Raw genomic sequence first — 19,575 nt, forward strand, 5'->3', positions numbered from 1 at the left:
GTTTTTTTTTTTTTTTTTTTTTTTTACCGGTATCATTTGAGTCACACCTCTATTTGTTGTATATCTCCTCTTTGTGGTTCTGTATCTATCTTAAATTATTCTTTTTACTTTCCAGAATTCAAATATTATGAATTTAAAGGGTTAAATATACCAGACACTTGAAACAACGAATTTATCAAACCACTGAGGGTTATTAAAAACTGGCAGAATTAACTGTTACCTAAAAGCATTTCTCTGCTAACAATTTGCATGGTTTGAGAAAATCTAAAATTGGCTGCCTCTAAGAACCACTTGTGTTTGACATTTGCTCACTTTAAACGTTTCCCTGTCTAACCCCCTCCACATGCGGCGCACAACATTCAGACCCAGTTACCTCCTGCCGTGGGCGTTTTCATTTCTTCTGTCTGCTCTCTGCTCCCTCTTCCCCAAGTGCCTCTATCTACCCTCAAGGGCTGTACCTGTTGACACCCACCGCATCCTCCAAGACTGAACTTAAATCCACATATTGTTTCTGCACACGTGCGGGTTCTACACACATGAAAATCACGCCCTCGTCTGTGTGCCTTTGTGTTTGGAACTTTTTTCCAGTGTGTTCCACCAGACAGGAGTTGTACACACCCATTCCCAATCATCCCACATGAAAGGAAGCCCACTAAGGGCAGAGAGACATCTTCCTGGTCCTCTCCCACGCCCCACTACTAGCGCCAAAGATGTATAGAGAGGAAATATGGGGAAAATAAGCTTTTGTGTGGCTTTTTAAATGTTTGTTTATTTTTGAGAGAGAGAGAGAGAGACTATGAGCAGGAAAGGGGCAGAGAGAGAGGGAGACACAGAATCGGAAGCAGGCTCCAGGCTCTGAGCTGTCAGCACAGAGCTCAATGCAGGGCTCGAACTCACAAACTGTGAGATCATGACCTGAGCCAAAGTCAGACACTCAACCGACTGAGCCCCTCAGGTGCCCCAAGCTTTTGTATTTTTAAATACCACCCATTTAAAAGATGTTTTTCCATGAAACTCTCCTTAGTCCCCTCAAAACAAAAGTTACATCCTCCTCTGAAAGGCACAACTATGACACATTACATTATTCTCCAACTTGCGTTAGTATTAGGAAGCCCTATACTCTTCCTTGTTATCGCTTCTTCCAAAACATAAGTCCATGGATGATGTATTTACACCGTTCACAGGGCCCTGTATCTATTACAGCACAGATATATCCTTGTGGAATTTTTATCATTCTAAAATATTTCAAAGTTACAAAATATAACCAACTTTATAATCAAACATATTTGATTAAATATAATCAAATGACAAAATATATTTATTTTACTGGAGAAAGATGGATCAATATTGGTCAACATTGGTCTTTAGCTCTTCAGTTTTCTTAATATTTTATCAATTTGTTATTTTTTAAATTATCCTTTTAGCTTTGGATTTAAACAATATGACAAACTGTCTTCAGATTCTTGCAAATCAGTTCATCCAGAGTATAAAATTTATAAGTCAAATTTATGTATTGGATATCTACAAGACATTTTAAAGCAACTCTATTTCCGAACTTTAATTTTTTCATGAAATACACATAGAGCAAATAAATAGCTTGATATTTTTCATTATTATGGTGGAAATAATGGACTGACTAAAATAAATTCTGAGTGAAATAGGGCAGATACTAGTATTTGTGCCACCAGCTCAACTCTCTCTCACAGATACAGACACACACACACACACACGTAAAACCCACTGAGATTCACTTTTAAATTCAATCCCTCTAATAAGTGATATGGTAGAGGTCTTTCCCAGTCTACCGAGAACACAATTAACACAAAAAAGAGAAAGGCTGATTGAAGCCTTTTCTGGAAGAGATCACAATCTGTCTAACATAAAATTGCACAAACAGACCAAGACGTAAGTAATTTGCTGTACACTAGGCACACCACCATTTGGAAAAAGCAGCACTTGATAAAAGTTGGTCCATTTTATGTCCTTCCTTTGATGGTTTAGTTACCAAAGTATAAAAATAATTTCATTGTAAGTTGCCCTCTCCATAAAATGGGTCAGCAAGACGGACCCTAGACAGAGTATTACATGTCTTGCAGTTGTGTGTCTTTGGTAATGAGGTTTCTGGCTGCTTGATTTCATAAGGATCTCTCAGAGGAAACCTATGGACAAGCCAGCTTGTAAATCATAAAATGCATGGAAGTGGAAACAGGCGTTTGAAAAGAGCACATACAAGACCATACGTTAGGCTTTTCCACAATAAAATCGACAGAATAGAAACGTGGGCACCAAAGGCAGAGGCCCACTCACCTGCGAGATCTCCATGGCTACAGGAACAGGCTACTGCAACAGGCTGAGTTTTTGCCTTCCTTTTCCGTTGTGTCCCAGGCAAGCAAAACCTCAAACCTCAGCTGTAGCCAACCAACATTTTGTTTTGTTTCGTCTTAAACAAATGGGTGCGGAGACAATTGCAAATTTAAGCACAAAAAGACCTATTTAGATAAAACAAAGCATTCTTCTTCCTTACTTTTCACCGTGAGGTACATGGACTTGCTGACGTCCGCGCCCACATCGTTGCTGACCTTGCACAGGTAATAACCGCTGTCTTCCTCCACCACGTGCTTGATCAACAAGGACCCGTTGCTCAGAACCTGAATTCGGCCATTCAGGGCAATTGGCTGGAACTGGGGAACCCCAGCACCTGGAGCAGAATAAGAAAGAGGGAGAATGATGCCAACAGAAACACACCTGGGGAGACAGTGAGGTCAAGTTCACCCAGACTGGTAAAGAGAAGTGAGGAGTGTTTAACAGATAGAGGGCGGTCGTGAGACACTGAATTTTTTTTTTTCCCCAGCATGTAAATTCTTGTTTGGAGAGAAGCACATTTTATTTAAAATGACACAATTTCAAACTCTGAGATAAAGAGTAAGAGATGTTACAGGTCGTTTCTACACAAAAAGCCAAATTTGATGAGTGTTAAGTAGCCGGTAAATGATTCAAAGACATCAGAGTGGAACAACACCGGAGGAGACCTCTCTCTGGGGACTAAACAGAAGCTTTGTGTTCCCAGGGAACGCCTACAAATGTAAACAAGGAATGCTCCAGGGACAGGGCCTTTGAAGACTTGGTTTGCGTGGAGTCTACAGGGAGAATACAAGTGTTGCAGGTTTCCCTTCTAAGCACGGTCACACTCCAGGCTAGACACACATGCATGTTAATATCATTTAATGTCATTGAAATAAATAAGTCAGATCATGCCAGTAAGACAGCACAGAATTAAAACACACTCTGGGCAGAGTATCGCATTCAAGGAGAAAATGTCTTGGCTGACATGTGGTGCAGTCAGAGATGTGATGTGACTCCTGTGGACGATTCATATGAAACTATGCTGAAAAAAAATCTTTTAGAAATAGTAAAAAGCAGGGCTAAGGTCTGTCTAGGGTGATTTCTGGGAGAATGGTGGTTTGAATTAGCCTGCTATGTTGCCTACCCCTGTGGAGGGGGCACTGGGTGAGCTGGGAGAGTGTGATCTAAGCCTTGATAGGCCGGTAGAGCTTCCCTAGTGTGTGACCTGCGTCTGAGGATTTGGGGGGAGGACATGGTGGTGAGGACCAGTCCCATCTTCCTGGAGAAAGCCGAGTGTGAGCCACAGGCATGCTCTAGAGATAACCTGCTGGTCTCCATGGCCCCGGATTCTACATGGGAGGTGAACACGTGCACTGTCACAGTCACTGGACTCTGCCTGCAGGAAACTTCAGGCTTTACATCTGGGGATGCAAGAAGTGGACACTGCCTCCCGCAATGTCTGCACCAAACTGATCTCTTACCTATTGGCACCCCTTAGCTCACAGAGGCAGAGACTGTGGCTGTGACCTCCCTTCCCTCATCTTTACTCCAGGTATCTCAGTCCCACCAAAGAGACAGGGACATTAATAATGTGTCAAGGGGACATTTCACACAGAACAAGAAAAATAGAATTCCTACAACAGGTGGCTGCTACCAACACAGAACTGCCATGGAGGACATATGAAAACTTGAATTAAAAGAATAGATTTCCATTTCTGCTGGGGATGGAGAAAGACATAAAAGAATGTCACTTGCATTCTAACACCAAAAAAGAGAGGCTGTCCATCTACAAAATTATGCTGTTCTTTGAATCACTTAGAAAGGTGAAGTTACAGACAACTAGGTAAACTTAGTTACAAAGAGTTAAAAGCCCCACAAGAAGATGTGGAGTATATAAACCATCTGATCTCTGGCAGAGGATGGAGGGATCAGGACCTCAGCATAAAAGCAGATAAGAAGAACTGGAAATAAGTAGAACCTACCATAATCTCTACTTTTCTTTTATGCACCAGGGCCAGCATTCAATAAAATATTACAAGACACACAAAAAAGCAAGAAAAAAGGACTAGAAAAAGAATATCAACAGAACTGTGGTAGGGAGCTCTTAGACAGGGACTTTACAATAATTATGGTTAATATCCATAAATGGGGGGAGTTCAGAAGCAGTATTAAAACCATTAAACTGTAAAAGAGACAAAATGATAAAAACAAAAACCACCATGTGAGAGATGAAGAAATCTTCAAACAAGCTAATCAGCAGGTTAGACCTAGCAGAGAAAAAATTAGTGAATCTAAAGCTAGGTCAATGGAAAACATCCAAAGTCAAAAAGCAAAAGTGCCAAAGAGTGGAAAATATGAAATAGACTGTCCTGGAGTTATGAAATTATATCAAAAATTCTAACACTGTGAATTATAGTCTAAAAAAGAAAAGAAAGAAAGGGGCAGAGGAAATAAGATTTGAAATATAGACGACTTTAATGCCACTATTAATCAATTTGACTTAACTGACATTTACAGAACTCTGCACCCTAAACAGCAGAATACATATTGGTTTTGAGGGCACATTTGACACTTACTAAAAGAGACAATATTGTTAGTCATAATACAAATTTAAGTAGGTTTATAAGATAAAAATAATACATGTTATGTTCTATTTCCACAGCAGAACTAAAATTGAAAACAATAACACAAATACATCTGGAAAAAACCCAAATATTTGAAAATTAAAAGACACATGTCTAAATAACTCACAATTCAAAGAAGAAATCACCAGAGTAATAAGAATATACATATGAATCTAAAACCATATCAAAATTTGTGGGACAGAGATAAAAGCAATACTTCGATGGAAGTGTGTAGCATTAAATTACTGTATTAGAAAAGGAAGAAGTTCACAAATCAACTATCTAAGCATCCACCTTAAGAAACTATTACAAGAAGGGCAAGAAAAACCCAAAGTAAGAAGAAGGAAGGAAACAAGAGAAAAACTCAAATCAGTGAAATACAAAGCAGAAAAACAATAGAGAAAATCAGTAAAACTAAAAGCTAGCTCTTTGAAAACAAAACAAAACAAAACATTGTAGTAGGTAAACCTCTAGGTGGACCGATGTAGAAGAGGGAAGACACAAGTTACAAATAACCATAATGAAAGAGGCCATCACTACAGCCTCTACTTGAATTAAAAGGATAACAGCAAAATATTAGGAATAACTTTGTGCCAATGATTTTGACAACTTAGATGAAATAGATACATTTCCTGAAAGACACACTCTATCAAGGATCACTCAAGAAAAAGTAGGTAAATCTAATAGTCATATCTATAAACAAATTTAATTTATACTTAAAAAAAACCCTCTACAAATAACACCCAAACCCAGGCAGCGTCACGAGTAAATATTATGGAATAATTAAAGAAGAAATAAAACCAATTTTACACAAATTCTTACAGAAAATACAAAATCACTTTACAAATGGTTTTATGAGGCCAGCATTACCTTGATACCAAAGTCAGACAAAAGCTTATGAGAAAAGAGAACCAGAGACCAATATCCTTAATGAACACAGCTGTAGAAATCCTTAACCAAACATTACCAAATCGGGTATATCAACATACAAACAACAATGTATCATGACCAAGTATGATTTAATCCAGGAATGCAAGGTTGGTTTAAATTCAGAAATTAGTCAATGAAACTGACTATATTAACAGACCAAAACAGAAATACAGTGAGCAGATACAAAAATGTTTTTCACAGAATTCAAGATCCTGATAAAACCTCATAGCAAACTCGGAAGACAATGGACTAACCTGAGGAAAGGTTTCTCCAAAAACACTTCTAAGTAAGTCATACTTAATCAAAAAGAAATTACAAAGAAGTTGCTAGAAGCATAGTGAGTTTAGGAAAGTCATGGGCTACATCGATGTCCACAACTAAACGTTAATTTCATTTATTCATGTATTAGTAACAGGCAATCGGAAATTGAAATTTAAAAACTAATACATTTGCATCAAAACACGAAATGCTAAGAAATTCGTTAAACAAGATATGTGCAAGACTGGATCGCTGAAAACTATAAAAGTTCTTGCTAACAATTAATGAAGACCAAAAGGTCTTCTACTTTCTACTAGGAAATCATTTTCCAAAAGGGCCAAATAATAAATATTGTAGGCTTTGCACACCACACTGTTATAGAACAATGTACTTCTGCCAATGAGGCACAAAAGCAGCCAGAGAAGATATCCCACCAAAGCAGCATGACTGTGTTCTAATAGCATCCAATGGAAAGACTGGTTATGGGAAGGATTTGACTCATGTCTTACATGTGGCTGACATCTGGTTTGTAAGAAGCACACAGCTGAAAGATCACTGTAAAGTTGGAAGGAAGAACATACCAACTAATACAGATTTGGATTAGTATTTTATCACATTCAATGCATGAAATGTCATAACATCATTTAAGTAGAAAAAGGTTTTAATTTATCTCATTCACAAAGCATTCAAAATCAAGGATGAAAAGTTTTAAAGATGTAGCAGTGCTTTTCTTTCATAATTGCAACATGTTGTTTTCTCCAGGATCAGCATCTGAATACTTTCTGAAGGGAGACAAAATTAAGATGAAAAAATTTGACCCCTAAATCTGTTCGCTTTCTGGGAATAGAGAAATTATCAAATGTAGAAAATGCAAACTTAAGACACATGTGTAATGTGGATCACTGAAAACCTCATTCACATGAAATTCACAGAGGGTTTTTAACAAATGTTTGATGAATTATGAACATGCCAGTAAATGAGTGATTGGTTTTGAAAAATAATTAATGAAAGTTTCTGCTAGTTTACTTATTAGAGTATAAAACATGAGAATGCCAATTAGGGATCTGAGAATTTTGGTCAAAAAAGCAAACAGTAAAAAAGCAAATGCTCTTTTTCTCCTCAAGACCCCAATCTCATAATCTTCCCTACCCTTTATAATATTTTATAAATGCATATAAAAATGTTCTCTAATTTTACATAAATGGGATTTATTGTTCAATTACTAAGCATCCACCATGGGTCAGATACTGGACATGTAGCTGTGGTCATAAAGGATCAGTGGCTCGCTTTGTTCTTTTTTTTTTTTTAAAGAGAGAGAGAGAGAGAGAGAGAGAGAGCACCAGCAAAGGTGGGACAGAGAGACAGAGAGAGAATCCCAAGCAGGCTCTGAGCTGTCAGCACTGAGCATGATGTGAGGTTCAATCCTAGTAACCATGAGATCATGACCTGAGCTGAAATCAAGAGTTGGACATGTAACAGATTGAGCCACCCAGGTGCCTCTCTTCTTTTAATGCATATATATTTTTCTTTTGTTCTTTTCTTTTATTGTTTTAGAGAGTGAGTGGGGGAGGGGAAAAATGGAGGGGAAGTGTCTTAAGCAGGTTCTGTGCTTAGCATGAAGCCCAAGGTGGGGTTCGATTCCATGATCCTGAGATTATAATCTGAGCTGAAATCAAGAGTTGGTTGCTCAACTGACTGAGCCATCCAGGAGCCTCTGTGGTCTCTCTTTCAGTCCCTCTCTCTCTCTCTTTGAGTCTAGCAGGCCCAGTGTGGGGAATGTGAGCTACCCTATGGAGAGGCCCCCAAGAGGGTGTCTTCCAATCAACCGTCTGTGAGGAACTGAATCCTGCCACACAACAAAGCAACCACATAAGGGGACTTGGGGAGGAGACTCTTCCCAGGCTGAGCCTTGACATGCCTTCCTCCCTGACCAAACACCTTAACCTTAACCGCAGTGCTGGGAGAGACCTTAAACCAGAGGACTCAGCTAAGCCTGAGTTACTCAGATTCCAGACTCACAGACATAAGGAGATAAATATACATTATTTCATGCCACTTATTTTTTGTGATAATTTGTTACAAAGCAACAGATCACCGATAACACTGAGAAACTAGTAATGAGGTAGTCTTTAATTCCTCAGTTTCCTCACCTGTAAAAGTGGAGATAATATAGAATCTCCTTCATAAGGTGATGTAGGCACTGAAGTTCTTAAACTATGGCATAGCATATAGTAAGTACACAATACTGCTTTTTAAAATATCTCTCCTTACAATGATTTTATGATTAGTTGACTTTCTGTCTTTCTTACTGCACAAGAATAAGGACCATGTTGCAAGGAATCTCTCCACTTATCAGTCAATCAATAGAGTGGTAGGCAATCTGCTGGATTAATGCTTGGAGTGGAATTCTGCACATTTAGTGTTGAAATATACAGCTAAGTTGCTTCCTAAAAGCAATTTCATTTCCATCAGTGTTGGCTGAGGGCTAATTTTTTCCTCATGCATGTACATGATTGATCTTTTTGATCTTCATCATTATTTTAATTAGCATGCTGACTATTTTTTTATGTTTTTCTTTTTTTGTTTTGCCTTTAATATGTTGAAACATCTTTTCATGAACGTTTTGGCACTTTGTACCTGCTTTTTTGGTGCGCAGTCCATCTGTATCTTTTGCCTATGTATCTATTGGACTTTTGCCAAATCACTTGGGTCTCATAAGGCATTTCTAATACTCCGATCTTACACAAATTTATATTTGTTCTTTCTATATTTGTCCAATCAAGATTGGACGTTGAATATTATTAACTGTCTTTCACTGTTTATTGAAATGATCATGTTTTTTTCTCCTGTAAAAGTTGCTTGTATGTTTTAAAACTTTGGTTTTATAAATTGTAAAATTCCTTTTTATGGATAACATGTTCTTTAGGGCAAGTATAGAAGGATATTATTAGAACTTAAAGAAAAAGCCTTTAGTATTTATTTAAGTGCTTAAATTTGGTCCACATTTTGAAAACCTATAAAGGCTATTGATTCCTTTCTCAAAGTTAAACACAAGAAGGGAGCCAGATCAACTTTAATACATGCAATCTAAACACTCAGCTAAATGTAGGATTTTAAAAATATATCCATAAGGCAGAAAACCAGGAAACTGGAAAGTACAATGCGATTTATAAATTATGTAAAACTGGGTATAACATCCTTAAAAAAATCTAGTGAAATACTGATAGAATCTGAGACAGTTAATAGATCTGAAGGATTATGATGCTTTTTCAAATCATTCATGTCAAAAAAGGTATACTTTCCCCTCCTTAAAGAATTTTCACATTTGACACATTTATACTAAAGAATTACAACATAAAGCTAATTACAGCATTAAGCTAAGGTGTCTCAGTTAAATTGCTGAAAAGGATTATCTATTAATTCCTATGTAGACTAAGAGAAGCCTCTTCATTATTAAAAGGTCTTAACAAAGACAGAAATAAAGTATAAATGCATTTGAAAAACATTAAATCTTTTTTTCATGAGCAAGTGAACCTCACTGGAAGAGTTACACAGTTTATAAATCTGATCACGCTTGCTAAACAGAAGAGTGAACCAATTCATCTACTGTAAGATCAAGAGTCCCAAGGGTTACCCATTTGTTCAGCTGGAGGGAAGTAGACTTTGTCACAGCTTGATAAAATTATCGGTCATCAACTTTAGGTTCATCATTATTGTAAAGAGTAAAATAGAATGCGGTGCATACAATATTCAGAATTCTGTAATCTTGTTGGCATGAGGCAAGCACTCTGGGAAATTAGCTGGAAGGTACACTAAAGCAGCCAGGAGTCATTAATTAAAAAGCTGCCAATTTTCTGTGGATAGCTGGGGTCAAGTGGGGACAATTTTAATGCTCTATTGCATGAAAAGAAAATGTTAAAGCATTATGTAAGGCACATACTGAATTACTGGGTGTGTTAACACTGTGTGACCTTTCTTCTTTATGGAACAATATGCTTAGCAGGGTTCCCAAGGATGGGGGGTGGTGGAGTTGGGCACAGGGGGGAGAAGAAGAGCTGAGCATCACCAATCACACCCACTTGGAAGGCAGCAGCCAAGATGGTGATTGTTTCATCTTTTCTACCACTCTTGAGTCTTTGCTGGTCTGTAGCCAGAGCACTTGGCCAAGAGTCAGAGGAATTGGAAACTTACGAACTGTGCCCTTGAGCAAGTAGCCAATTCTCTCTGCATCCTTAATTTCATTGTATATGGAACAGGAAGGGTACTGCATTTCCAAGCTCTATGATTACTGTTCACCAAAGGAAGCAAGGGCGCGTGAGCATGCACATAAATGCCCACATAAGAACGGAAGAAGTTGGTCAATGAGCCCATGCAGGGAGTCTCCTGAGAGGGCTGGAATAACATTGATTTGAAGTCAAACAGCAGAACAGCAGAAGGAAGATCTGTCTGTATTCCCTGGGCTGCACCCAAAGGGTAAAGCTGGAAACATGTCCCTCTGCCCACTAAGGACCTAAAAACAACAATCCCTCTTGTCCCTATGGAGAGGGTGGTGTTCCCCCAAGGAATGAGTGTGCTCTGCTTGCTCAAGGCAGAGGTTCTCCTTGTCTGGGAATAGTTGGTGGGTTGCAGGAAGTGAGGAGGTACAAAGACCGACGTGGAGATGGGAGAGGAAAGCAAGGACCAACAGCAGCATTGCACCTGCTCCAGAGCGAGCAGCTGCACATGGGACCAGTGCTCAGTGACTGAGTGTTGAGTTCTGGTGTCTCATTCCGGAGAAAAACCCAGAAGTGGACAGAGGCAGGGTCCTGAGGCACTGGTCCAGGTCTGGGCTGCAAAGCTATTCCCAAGCCCAAAGAGAGAATCTTCCAGGCTGTGCAGCATGTACATGTGACATTTTGTCCATATGCTTGCATCAGTGATGGTCTGTCCATCCTCAGCCTACTGGTCCCCTTCTGCTCTCTTCCCTAAATTGCAGGGACTGGAAGCCTGAGAAAAACCATTTCCCACTGAATTGTCGCTAGGCTCCGGTTTACATTCAACCAGTGAGAGGCACTTGAATACAGTTTGGAAGGTGCAGAGAAGGAAAAGCCATCATTCTCCTTCAAAAGCAACAAGTCGGTGCATGGGCAGAGGCCAAGGTCCCTTCTGGGAGGGCGAATCCCTGTGTTCGTGCAGAGGTGGCTGTAACCACAGAAGAGACTAGCTTCTCGAGGTTGCCACGTTTCTCAAGTTCCAGAAAGGCAGCCGAGTTTCTCCCACACTTCCTAAAATTTTGCATGCGTCTGCTTCCTGGTATTAAGTCCTTTCTTTTTAAAACATGTTTCTTTACTTATTTATTTGCAGCATGAGTTATTTATTTATTTTGAGAGAGACAGAAGGGCAGAGAGAGGGAGAGAGAGAAAGAGAATCCCAAGAAGACTCCATGCTCAGCACAGACCCCCAACAAGGGCCTTGAACTCATGAACCATGAGATCAGGACCTGAGAAGAAATCAAGATCAGACGCTCAACCGGCTGAGCCACCCAGGTGCCCCATAAATCCTTTCTTGATAAAAGAACACACCCTAACTGGGTCAGCATCAAGGCCTCCTGTTTTGTAAATCTGCATATAATTATGCTCACTGTGTAATTCAATTTTGTTCCCTTAATTCCTTTATGTCTATACTGAAGGCCTGGATCTGGAGAAAACCACCTCACTTGGGTGGGCTAGCTTCATGCCTGCCCCAGGGGTGGGTACAACATGGGAGTTCACTCGCTCAGCATGCCAACTGCTGACTTTATACCTAATTGGCAAGGGTTCTTTTTTTTTTTTTTTAATCAGGAAGACAGAATACTGTTCCCTCCATACTTAGCAGAAGACAGAACCATGAGCTGCCACAAGTCTGCACTTGCTGACAGAACATGTGATCTCTCCTTCAGGGAGTTGAAACGGCTTGATGATAATGCCAAGGCCGCCATGACTGTGCATTGGGATCGTGCGGCTGTATCTGCCACAAAGGGCCTTCAGCCACCTTTTCCCTGCAGCAAGAGACCCCTGCATAGCTGCCCTGGGTGTGGCTGCTTCTGTCCTGGAGGGCAGTGAGGAAGACAATGAGGAAGAGGTCAGAAGGAGAAGCAGAGAGAAAGAAGGAAAGGGAGCACCTGAAGGGCCCAGGGCCCGTTGTCCTGGTGACTCTACCAAGGCTTGGCAGAATTCCAGCTTCTTTGGGAGGGGGAGGGACCTTGGAAGAGCTGGAGGGGCCACTAGACCCCACCTGTTTTAGCACAGAGGAAGTCAGACGATTTTCATCCACGGCGAGATTTAGTCTACCATCCAAGGAAGAAAATAAAACACTAGGTTGAGTTTCCATCCTCTCTGTTCAGCTCACAGTCCTTTCCCAAGAACTCACTATGCTTAGTGAGATCCACTGTCCCATGTGGGGATCTCAGAGGGTTGTACACAGGGAGCCACATTCATCCTTGAAGTTGGGTTTGTACTCACCACTCACATCACAGGGAGGCATTGTCTTCTCCTTTTTAGATTCCTTGAACTCTTTCCTTGTATTAATTCCAGATTCTCCTCACATATTTCTGTGCTAGTGAGGATGAGGACAATGGATAAGAATTGGGCCCTGAGAGCCTGAGCTTTGTGCATGAGCTTGAAGCAGGTATTGCTGGAAGGACCTGGGGGGACTGCTGCAGGTCCAGCAAACCAGTGGGATGGAAGGGGGTGAACACAGGGGTCAGAGGCTCAGGGCACTCTGCCCACAGAAGAAGCGGGGCAGGTGGTGAGCCAGGAGAACTGCAGGGACTCAGGGCTTGCCCCATGCTGTGTGTTCTTCCTGTCATCCCTAGACACAGGCGCTAGGGACTATGGATGGCCCTGGGATGCCACCTTGACCTTGGGAGAGAAGGGGTCAGCAGGACCAAGGTAAGGCACTCCAGGGCAAGCCCCTGAAGTAGAAGGAGGTTCCAGAGGGGCTGCCTGAGCCATCTGACCAGGTACTGAGTGTAGCATTTATTTTCTACTTTGGAATTGAGCTCAGTGCATAGAAACATCCAGAGAATGGCCCCTATAGGCCCTCCTCTCTTTAGAGGGTTTGGGCAGGAGAGTGGATACTAACTAAGCCCAAGAGGAAACTTCTGGGACCTGGTGGTAAGGGACAGCCAGCCCCTCTGGCAGACTGCACCTGTGGGTGCAGAAATGACAACCTGGAACAGCTTTCTGGGGACACTGGAAGATCCCTGAGCATAGGTGAGGCTGCCGTGCATCAAGTGGTATGGATGGTCTGAGCATCCAAGGAAAACTGGGGCTGGGGAAGGTTCGCTCTTACATGTACAGGCCTTTGCTGAGGGAGGAAGGACACAGGCAGAGGCGGGGAGAAAGACACTCTGAGAGGGGCAGGCGGGGCAAGGAGGCCCCACACCAACTGCAGCCCTCTGTGTGCCGGGGAGAATGAGGAAAATAGGAACTCTGCCAAATGAAGGACAACCCCTCTCTGGTGGGTGGCTTTGGAGAGCCAGCAAGCCCTGGCTATAGACGGGCCATGTCTTCACCCAGGACACTGAACACAATCAAAGACACTTGCAGACAGAAGTTTACAAATACTCACTGCCAGAAGCACACAGAGAAGGCAATTAAATCATAATGGACACACACGCACAATCTGAATAAATGCAGAGAGTGTCCATGACATTGGCTGGAAAGGCTCAATATTTTAATGAGGTCCCTGTTCTCCACATTAACCTTTACATTTATTACAATCTCCCAAAGTTTTCAGAATGATTTTTTTAGAACTTGACAAAATTATTCTAACATTCATCTAGAAGAAGTAGGCAAACAAATATCCATGTGTGAAATATAGGACATTTTAAAAAAACAAAAATGAGGAGAGTATTGTACTAGGTATTAAAATGCATTTGGAAGAGCTAACCCTCTAATATGCATGGTCCGGATGTGAGAATGGACATATTGGAATAAAAGAGAGCATCAAAAACAGACCTGAGTGGACACATCCCCCTCCCCGCCCTCCCCCCCGTAGACTATAAAGCAGTTGATGTTAGTGGGGAAAAGGTTGGGCTACCCAGTAAATGGTTTTAGGGCAACTGGCTTCCCATGAGTGATGATGACAATGACAGCTAATGCTACTAAATGCTCTGTGCCAGGCACCAAATAAATGCTCACTATGAATTGTTGTACTAAACTATCACATGAGCCCCCTTATTTTATCTGCCACATGCACAGGAAGCAGTGGTTCACACGGGTGAAGTCATTCTCCCATCGTAGCACCCCCAGGGTTGTGTCTGGGGTCTGAGCTCAGCCGACTCTCTTCACTGAGGATTTCTTTACTTCTCCTAGATTCCCACTTCACTTATTTTTCTGACATAAAGTCCAAGTTTCATACAGCTTAGTTTATAAAGAATACGGTTTAAGATTTAAAGATGGCAGCTAAAAACTAACACTTCTTCTCTTCTTGGAAACCCGACAAGCACAATTAGGAGAAAGAGGGTTAGAAAGTGTCAGCTACAACATAGGTAAATGGACAACCAAATGTGTCCCTTGAACAGAGGTACCTGCAGAAAGAAAAGGACAGAAGACCATGGTCGTTAATCTGAGCAAGCATCAGCAAAGGAAGCGTCGTCACAGCAGGGGCACAGCCCAGGGGCAAAACCAGCCCCAGTGACCACGGGGTGCCCAGGCTGGGTGTCTATTCTGGCATAAACACACTTCTGCCTGGGCAGATACTAGTTTGATACTAGTTGGCCTTTGGTGCTTCCCCTGCAGGCAGGCACAAACCTTCTCTCTCATTTCTTTCAGGCTTTGCTAACCTTACTTTCTCCTTGACGACCTTAATTGAAATGCAAACTACTCCCCACTCCCTCCCCACCTAAAGGCATGCTCTGACCCTTGCCCTTAAACAACCATGCTTCCCTGGGTGTCAGAAGTAGCCTTGTCCTGGGCAGCCAGGGAGCAAAGGATGTCCAGGCAGGCTCTAGCTGTTCCTTACCTCAGTAGCTAACAAGGGAATGGTCCCCGGGACAGCGACTGAAACCCATTCCCTCCACTCTAAATGACATTCGTGTGCTTGATTGTGGACTTCTGGGAACACAGATGAGGCCTACTATGGTATTAAGCCCAGATTTTAAAAAAATCTCTTTAGACAAGAGGTGTCGCTTGTTAATGTAAAGGAAAAAAGAACACACACACACACAGGAGGCAGAATTGAATGTTTTAGACTTCGTGCATCCAGACCCAAGGTCAAGACTCTCATAACGTGACTTTCCCACAAAGATTGTTTCATTCCTGCAATAGCCGCCCTTAAGCCACTGCGATTTACTCTGGAATTCTGCAGCCTCAGGATTAGATCATGGCATCTCTCAGAGAAAGGGCCCAAATCTGTTTTCTTTCTGTCTTGTTGTTGTTGTTCTTGTTACTCATAAGGAAGGTGGCTTTATGCTGTCAGTGAATATTTGATTACTGGAAATCCATTCCATAAGCAAGGCTAAATTTTTAAGAAACATCTTTGTCACTTGTATAATTAAAATAATATTATATTATCTCCCCCCCATTCTATTGGAAGATATTTAAAAATAAACATAACACTCGGTATTATTTTCATTGCAGGAAAACAAACAATACTGTAAACTGTGGAAAGATGTGTACAGGAATAAAATTCTGGCAAGTAGCCAAGGCATATTGAAAGCTATAGAAATTGCTTACTCTTTGAGCCAGCAATTCTACTTCTAGAAATTTATCCCGGGAAAAAATGAACATGTACAAAGATTGATGAACTAGAGTCACTGTGACATTTTTATAACAGTGAAAACCCAGGAAAAGCAAACAAACATGATCCAACAATAGTGTTGGATGCACCTAGTTGCCAAGGCTCCACATTCCCTCAGTGAAACAGCCCAAGTCGTAGGCATGTCGGCTGAGCACGTGGCTACAATGCAACTTGCAGACCCCCTATAGCTGGAGTGACGTGGCTGGTGGGGTGTTAGCAGAACTGATTTATGGACATTTTAGAGAGGTCCTTGGGGGGAGGTGACTCAGGTCACAAGAAAGTGTAAACCCTTGTGGCTTTAAGTCACTGAGCCCAATCCTAACAAAGGTAAGAGACAGATGGACTATGGCTGTATTAATATAAACTCTACACAGATACACAGATGTCATAGCGAACACCCATGTTTATTCACATGGAAAGACATTCACAGCATACTGGTAACTGAAAAAAGATTATAAGTGAGGCAGAATCCTATGACCTATTTAAAAAGCCCACAAAATTACATGTATATCCACAGATATATACATTTTCTGGGGGACAGGTCTAGCCAAAAAGGTTTAGAGCAGTTATCTTTGTTTATCTTTGAATGATGTTGTTTGGGGGAAATTTATAAAAATGTGTTTGTTGAAGTATCTCATTGTTTCTTTGGTGATTTCAAATTGCATATAAAATTTTAAAGTAAAAAAGGCTACTGTATCTTCATTCACACACCAGTGATGGGAAGGATCAAAATGCCTATCAGACCTATGACAGATAAAGCATTATTGCCTCTAAGAAAAACACTCTTACAAATAAATAAGACATGGAGAGAAGTGTGCAAGTAACATGAACAAGAAATTCCCCCAAAGGGAAGTAGAAGTGGTCTGTAAACATAGGATAAAAATGTTTAATTAACATCATTAGTAATCCAGATATACAAATTAAAACAGAGAAAGCCATTTCATCTGTCACTTTGTAAAGATTAAGAATAAAAAGATCCTTTCTACCTGGTGAGGATTTGGGAATACACACAGCCTCATGCTGCTGGTGGGTGTGCAAATTTCTGTGATATTTTCCCAAGCCCCAGGGCCAGTCCAGACCCAAAGCCTTAAAGGTAGTCATGCTACTTTACTTCTAAGAATTTACCTGAAGGGAACAATCACACACACAGGCGCACTGGATGGTGTGTACATGTAGAAATGTGCATCTGCAGAGTTTATAGGAGAAACTGAAACCAAACTCAAGGAGAGACAGGGAGCCTTGCACAATGGCAAACATTAGAAATAATTTTGAAGAAGGTGAGTGTTGTAGAAAATGTTCATAATATCATACATGAACATGTATGCAAACTAAGTTAAATGCATGCTGTTTGTTTCCATATAATGCTACATAAGGCTTTCAATGTGGCCTAAAATAAAGTCATGTGGGCAGTTACTCTGAATAACAGGTTTTGCTTTTTGAATAAAGTGCTATCACATGGACAATATATGTGTCAGGCTATAGGGGAGTAGCCTCAGGGAATTCTTAGAAATGTAATGGATTCCTTCCTGCAATGAAATGGTTTCTAGCATCTTCTTTCCTCCTTTTTCTTTTTCTCCCTGGAAGGAAATATACCAGGAAGGAGGTAGTGGGTGACTTTTCTTCTATTGTTGTACTTTCATAATAAGAAATATAGAGGTTATTTTATAAAGCAATATCTGGAATACAAACCATAATAAACCAAATAAATAAAAGACTCAGAACAATTAAACACATATAGTAGGTCATAGATCACTAGAAAAAGAGACCATGATTTATTTGTTTGTTTATCCCACCAGTGTGCATTTGGCCTTCAACTGTTTGATAAAAAATTACCAAGTGAAGGTAAGTGAATGAGAAGAGAGAATTCCAGTATGTTCATAAGCACAGTTAAGAACCCTTCCCTGGAGAGGACAATAAGATGGACACATATGATCTCTATGATGTCTAAAATGTTCTCCATCAGTCTGCACATTACTCATTTCTATTCCTGCAACACTGACAGTGTTACCTTAAAACTGGGGAGGCTGCTTTGCCTTTGCAGAGAAAGCATGACTAGGAGTGAAAACAAAGAACACTGGATGCTCAGAATAGGGCATAGATGGGTTTGTTTTTAAAAGAGTATACAAGGCAGATGATATAAAAATTGTATATTCTAAGATAACCAGGTAAATAAATCAATCAACACATTTATTTTCAATCTTCTAAAGCCACTTAACCACAGTATAAACAATGGGGGAACAATTTGCAAACAGTGAGCAATACTGACAATTCATTTTACTGTCTGCACATGTAGGGTAGGCAATTTTCTCCAGGTGGATCAAGGTTACACAAAGCCTTGTAGGCAATGCAGAGCTATCCTTGGTGCTGAAATAGCTTCCATTGAATAACCTGCCCCATTCATGATCTTTCCTAGGGAATGCTATGCAAGACCAGATACTTTCCTGGTTTTCCAAATAAAAACATTTCAGTGGAGTAGGGTTATGTGTGAGAGGAAATACTTGGTGGAGGTGGAAACATATTCACTTGTCAGAAACACGTCTGGAAGGACTCAAATTGCTCATCTAATTCTTTAGATTCTAACATACGTTTGGCAGGTAACAAGCAAATCAAGTAACTTCATACCTTTAGAGAATTTCCACACTATGGTGGGTACAGGATAGCCCTCAGCTGAGCAATTGAGGATGACAGCCTTGCCATAAATCCCGTCTTGGTCCCGTGGCTGAACCACAAATTTCGGAGGAACTGAAAAGAGAGAAATATCACCCTTAATTCAGGCAAGAACACAACTTATGAAATGCCAATGCTTTTATTATTTATTTTTATATTTATTTTAAATTTTTTAAATGTTTATTTATTCTTGAGAGACAAAGAGACAGAGCCTGAGCAGGGGAGGGGTAGAGAAAGAGGGAGACAAGAATTTGAAGAAGGCTCCAGGCTCTGAGCTGTCAGCACAAAGCCCAACATGGGGCTTGAACCCCCAAACTGCGAGATCATGACCTGAGCCAAAGTCAGATGCTCAACCGACTGAGCCACCCAGATGCCTCCCAATAATTTTAATGGATGTTAAAATACAAACAACAGGTTACACATAAGGAAAACTGAAAAACAGTATTTGTGATCTGGAACAAATCAGGAAAATGACCTCAGTGTAGGAAAGTTTCTTATAGATCAATGAGATTCTTCAGACTGAAGATACTTTGCACTGAGGAAAACTGGCCTCTTATGCGTGAAAGTTGACTAAATCGAGTGAATATGACATTTTTAAAATTTGTGTTATGGACAATCTCCAGCAATCCATTCCATGACAAATAGAATCAGGACCACAATTTAAAGAACAAAGAACAATTATCAAGAGTAAGTCTTCCTCTTGGGTGTGCATTGGTCAAAGCATTTGGTATCTATTCTTTTTCTAATTGGAGATGAAGGGAAAATTAATAAGCATCCCCTAAAAGCAATAAAGAACACAGCATGGTATTGAACTTTTCCCAAAAATCTGATGAAGACACACAGACCATTATTCCTGATGTCAGCACTCTTCTGGGCCAACAGGGGATGATGGAAGCTAAGTGAAGTGAGGTACCATGAGGGTTTTATAGTGTACCTATTAAAAAATTAGATTACATGACTGCATATTTGGTGAATTTTATGAGATGCTAAA

The 19,575-nt window shown here is 40.6% G+C and overlaps 1 protein-coding gene across 1 annotated transcript in view; it reads right to left on the reverse strand.

The window, feature by feature from the left end:
* Positions 1–19,575, reverse strand: part of DSCAM (DS cell adhesion molecule) — a 680,888-nt gene that overhangs the window by 166,488 nt on the left and 494,825 nt on the right. Inside the window, exons 10-11 of the mRNA XM_029938933.1 lie at positions 18,540–18,659; positions 2,525–2,698 (exon numbers count right to left, since the gene is read on the reverse strand). Of these exons, the coding sequence (XP_029794793.1) occupies positions 2,525–2,698; positions 18,540–18,659 (294 nt within the window). The remainder of the gene's footprint in view (positions 1–2,524; positions 2,699–18,539; positions 18,660–19,575) is intronic.

Source organism: Suricata suricatta, chromosome 5 (genome assembly GCF_006229205.1).
Source record: "Suricata suricatta isolate VVHF042 chromosome 5, meerkat_22Aug2017_6uvM2_HiC, whole genome shotgun sequence".
In the NCBI taxonomy this organism is placed as follows: Eukaryota; Metazoa; Chordata; class Mammalia; order Carnivora; family Herpestidae; genus Suricata; species Suricata suricatta.